The sequence below is a fragment of the Penaeus monodon genome, chromosome 35 (genome assembly GCF_015228065.2).
Source record: "Penaeus monodon isolate SGIC_2016 chromosome 35, NSTDA_Pmon_1, whole genome shotgun sequence".
In the NCBI taxonomy this organism is placed as follows: Eukaryota; Metazoa; Arthropoda; class Malacostraca; order Decapoda; family Penaeidae; genus Penaeus; species Penaeus monodon.
The window spans coordinates 23,912,614-23,918,466 of NC_051420.1; the positions used below are offsets into that span (position 1 = coordinate 23,912,614).

A 5,853-nucleotide genomic window follows, 5' to 3' on the forward strand; every position below is an offset into this window, starting at 1 on the left:
ACATCTGATACTGGACCATAGTGACATTATAACCTCCAAATCCGTGCAACTATGACGGTTGAGTAAGACATGATCTAGTAACTATGGGCAACATATAAAACTGGGTAGTAAATGCTCTTGGACCATGAGTGACACCACCACCAACCCAAAGTGGTGATCTGGAAGAAGAAAAAAAGTTACTCACATGGACAACTACAAGAAAACTAGAAGTTGCTATTCAGAATAGTTAATGACACAGCTTGATGATACCAAATTTCTCATGAAGATCTCTAAATCTTAATCTAATCACATAAATTCCACCAAGAAACCTACAAGACATTTCTATCTAAATCATGGCGGTTAAAACTACATTTCATCTCAAAGAAAATGACACTCAGTGAATCTATTTTCTTAGAGATTTTATGTGAACTTACCGAATAGAACTATGTCTGGCTCTACCTGTACCTTTCTGAGGCCATGGCTTTCTACCTCCTCCTCGTACTTCTGGTTTTGTCTTGGTGTGTGCTTTACTCTGCAAAGTTTAATGGATGTGATTTTATTTGATTAGATATAGGACATCATTATTAGCATATATTAATAACATCATGTTACTTTCAAAATAACCATGAGATTGCACTGACAGCAAGGGGACTGAAGGTCATAAGTACAAAAGACTATAATTAAACAGATTTTCTCAATACTGTAAATGGTTATTTCTGACATTCATAGAACCTAAAATCATATAAAAGATCAGGACTAAAATATAACTGAAGAGTTGAGGAATGAGAGAAAGAGAAGTAAGAAATAGAAAGAGGAAGAAATCTATTACTACAGTATCTTTTTATATTTCTTTTTCAGCCATTTTACTTACCACCATCTTGTATTTTCTCTGCCATACAACATTTTCATGAATTATGTCCATCCTTGGACAAACAGCAAAAACATCTGGGTGGAGGGCTATCATGCCAACTTCAGATGTGTTTGCATCTAATGTCTCTACCCAGGCCTCTCTGGCTGCAACAACATTTCTGTTAAATGTGATAAAAAAAAAAAAAAAAAAAAAAAAATCAGAAAACTCTTTTTCAAAATAAAATAAACAAACAAATAAGTAAATAAATAAATAAATAAATAAATAAATAAATAAATAAAATAAATAAATATACACAAACATACAAATCAATCAATATGATATGTATGATATCAACATACATAAACAGGATCAGTCTTCAGATTTCAGTATTACCTGGCATTGTCAAATTTCTCATCCAAGATAAGTGGAGCAGATGCTTGTGAAACATGGCGTATTTCTGATCCACTGACTTTTGATGTACTAACATTCTGCAAATAGAAGTAAAATTCATACAATGGAGCCAGATCAGTAGGATCTTTATTGGTGATTACTTGCATTCCAGCAACATTCCAACACATTTATGCTGCGCCAGTTCTTTATTTGATTATTGTCAAATAAAATAATGTCAAATATCCTCTACGGGGCCTATATTTTTCTGTAATTTTACAGAAAAAATGCAGATCATCAATATTAGCAATGGAATGCCTGTGATATCTATTGGCCAAATAAAGTAACAAAACAATTACAATATGTAAAACCACATTGCATTATTTGAATTATTCTAAAACATTTTTGTATTATTTAATTGGCTGTACCAGTGATCATAGTTGGCAGGAGCAGGCACTCTTCTAGTATTGCTTCATCAGTGGTACAGTCTACCCTTGTTTACCTGTGGAAATCACACAAGAGTCCTTCTCTGGATGCCCACTGAGTCTGATCTTCCTCCAAGATCTTTGTACACTCAAGTCATTGCTGTCACCCTAGCCCTCAGCTGAATGTTTCATGATAGTGCATTCTTGATACCCTGGCTCTCAGCCAAATTTTATGATGGCATATTGGTATATTTTCAGTTTCACACACCAATATGATACAAGGTAAACTTTGCCTGTCCTTCACAATTTGATATGAAAGTTGAGTGACACATAACTAATACCGTGATATACAGTGACATACTAACTGCACTAAGATATAAAAAATCTTATAGCACTATCATAAAGAAGGGAAAACTACACTAATTAATACATAATGCACAAGCAAAGAATAACATCAGGAATTAAGAAAATAACTTGCAACAAATGCCAGTCCCAAGTAATCAGGTAGGGGTGCAGGGTCCCTGCATGAAGATGGATTTTGAGGAATACTTTCAGTTTCCCACAGCCATGTAGTACAAGGTAAAATTTGCCTATAATGGACTGAATAAGCAAAAATAAGACTTTTCATCTCAGGTATTTCCTTCACAAGTTGATAATATGAAAGTTTGATATACATGTACAGGAAAATGTAATAACAATATTATAAAGATAGGGAAAAAATATATTTATTAATACATGAAATATCTGTGCAAGTAAAGAATAATGTCAGAAATGGAGAAAATATGTCCTCACAAATAATGCACAGAGAGCAAGTTCACCATGATCAGGTGAAGGTCTGAGGGTGGAGCCCCTGACAGAAGATCACTGTATTTCCCTGATAGGGAAATATGGCAATCCAGAACCAGTTATTTGCAATGGAACACAACAGATTGGAGCACAATGTGAATAATTGAAAGAGAATATAATAACTGGTAAATATTCAAAATACTTTTACACAACTGATCATAATGATATTGGTATTATTGGATTCCTCTCACTCTCTACAACCCAAATATATAGAAATTATGCTGCGGAACCCCCCTCCAATACCCACATTCTTGGCTCTGATAGTATGAATGGTACAATGGAAATTGTAAGGTAAAATGTGAATAACATAGAGAGAATTGGCAAATATATATAGTCAAATTCAGGGAGCTGCTGCCCCCCACCCCTGCCCTTAACAACAAAGAATCTACTATGTATGGCAGGCAGGATAGAGCATAGGACAGACTCGGCATCAGTCGTATACTCTACCCTACTGTGAATACATGGAGGATTCTATGTCTGCCATTGCGGGGGTGGGAGGGGTATAGTTTCAGTTTCCCACAGCCATATAAAATTTACATCTATGGTATTACCTTCAAATAATAAGAAAGTCATGCAACATGTAATACTTTGTTATATATTTACAGGAAAATACAATGGCACTATAATCATCAAAGAGAAAAATACACTTACCAATACCTGAAATACTCTGCACAGGTAAAGAATAACGTCAGAATTTAAGAAAATGGTTTACATTTATATTAATAACAAGAGATTAATACATATTACATTGTGGATAATTGAAAAAAAAAATTAAAATGGCTTTGTGAATCTAAAAAATTACTGTTTGGGGGCATTAGCACCCCAGGATGGAGGTCACTGGAGGGACAACCCACTGCATTAGACAATATAGTGACTAATTCTAAGATTATCATTCATGTTTTACCTGCAATTTCTCCGGTATCTTTCCTGCCCTCCACTGCTATCAAGGTTAAGATTGTCGTTAATGGGGGGGGGAGGCATTATTTCAATAAGTTTGGAAAGTAGAGAGTGAAAGGAATCCATCGATACCAAAACCGTAGCTATCCGTTAGGCGAAGGTATTCCGAATAATTAACATAATTGTAAGGTTCGATGGCTGTGTGGAACTAAGAATTTACCATGAAACTCAACTCACACTCACAGCGACTGCGGGAGAGTGTATGAGTGTGAGACACTCACTCCCTCAGCCAACTGTATTCTGCTAAAAAAACAAATTCATTTTGTTTCTTCTTACCCTTGTGAAATTCCTTATTACAGCTGTAAAGGAATGTAACCTTCCAGCCATTGCATAAACTTATTTAAAACCCCTTCTCTGCTCTGCACTGTTAATTGTGTGTCGGCGACGTGCGTTTTCGTAAGCGCCGTTCGTTGATGAATCCGGCTGGGGATAGACCGGATTGATGACGCTGACCTGTGCTTTCCCCAGGTCAGCGGTGCTTTCCCGTTACCTCATGAAAATGCTCTGCCTACAATGTATTCCTTACACCAAAATCTTTATTTACACAATTTATTTAATTTGCACTGGCACTGTAAAGCATACCACCTATCTCAAATACCATTGTGGTTGATTTGCCACTTTTGCCATCTCCATGTATATGCGGAAAAGGAACTATTCTACAATTCAGTCTACATAACTGACGTTCGAGTCACGTCTCCTGTACAGTCAGGATTGGATTTTGACCTTGGATGGCCCGGGAGCCCTCAACCTAAAAACTGAATTACATGGCAAATTAATAAATACACTAAAATGAAGGATATATTTTTCTCGATGTCGTTCACTAAAAATAATTTTGACTGTACTTTTTAGTTTGTAATATAGACCATAGTGATAAATTGTTAATCTTACATTGCAGTAATTACATAAGTGTTGATAAATGTCTGTTACCTATTCTAGTATTATAGATCCATTTATGATTATAAATTCTAGATTAACATTGTTTACAACTTCTCAGTACTTTAATGTTACCAATCTATCAAGTTATTCAAAATCCTTGAAATGGATGAGGGCACTCTGCCTTCCTATTTTCTGCCCCTCCCCCACACACACTTTGTTGGTACTTTATTATAATTAGCATTACCATTTCTTATAAAGGACGTCGTTAGTTCGAGGACCTCAATGCCTTCCATGCCTTCTATTAATCCGGTATATATTACACTGTCAGTCCACATACTGTTAGTCTGCAATCGTTGGTGTTGTCTTAATACGAAATCACTCCTGATAGCCGTTCTAAGGTTTTCATCCAGCCTTTCCTTTTCATTAGAATACCCAATCTTTTAAGTACGTGGTAAACCTATCTTGATTAAAAGATCTGGAAACTATCGCAAAAGTAACTTCCACCCTATAGACATGGCGAATAAGGTTGAATTTACGTTGAACCAAGCTATATCTGAGTCTTAAGCTTTTTTTTCTTTTGAGTGCATCTTAGTTTTTTAAAAATTATATACTCCTCTTTCATAAAGGCGAAATTACGCGTCATTGGAAGCCAGTGACAATTACTTGATAATTGCCGGATCGGACTGATAAATATCGGAAATACAGTTTTGTGCACCTTCTCTTCCATGAAGAAATGAACATAGATTAATGGAAATATTTACTATACGCACATCCGTATACACACGCGTGCTTATATATATATATATATATATATATATATATATATATATATATATATATATATATATATATATATATATATATATATATATATATGAGGTGTGTCTGTGTGTGTGTGTGTGTGTGTGTGTGTGTGTGTGTATGTGTGTGTATGTGTGTGTGTGTGTGTGTGTGTGTGTGTGTGTGTGTGTGTAAATATGTACTAAATAAATACACGCATATGAATCAAAGAGATTTACTCTGGATTGTCTATTTGATCATATCTTTGCGTATTTTGCCATGGAAGGCCATAAAATGCATAGTACAGTGTATTATCATCCTCATTTATTGTTTTGATTTTCTAAAATCATAGTTATTCCTCTATTTCCCTATTATATTTGTGTAAGCATAGTTGGTTTTAGAAGACCATATTCATTCCTCTATTTCCCATTATATTTGGTAAGCACAGTTATATTGGAAAATTATAAGCATTTCTCATCCAGCTACAATACGGACGTATGTATTTATAATCAATACCAACATGTACACATATATCACATACTTAAAAAGAAAGGGGAATTCACGTGTAATTAGTATCACAAAGTAAAACGTGTGATCGGAGATACAGAAGGGCTTTTTTGTTAAGAGATCCGATAAAACTATAAGTCTGTATCCCACTGCTTCATAAACAAAAATGGCGGACGTTGACAAGTGGATAGAAATCGCGAAAGAGTGCAAGTATTTGCCTGAGGGCGACTTAAAGGTACGCTATTG

The 5,853-nt window shown here is 35.1% G+C and overlaps 1 protein-coding gene across 1 annotated transcript in view; it reads right to left on the reverse strand.

Annotated features, from left to right (window-relative positions):
* The window catches only part of LOC119595125 (39S ribosomal protein L4, mitochondrial-like), a gene marked incomplete in the record, with an annotated part of 26,248 nt that extends 22,369 nt beyond the window's left edge, over positions 1-3,879 (reverse strand). The window contains 5 exon segments of the mRNA XM_037944287.1: positions 74-158; positions 414-511; positions 851-1,007; positions 1,223-1,317; positions 3,721-3,879. Coding sequence (XP_037800215.1) covers positions 74-158; positions 414-511; positions 851-1,007; positions 1,223-1,317; positions 3,721-3,771 — 486 coding nt within the window.
* Positions 3,880-5,853: the final 1,974 nt, after the last annotated feature.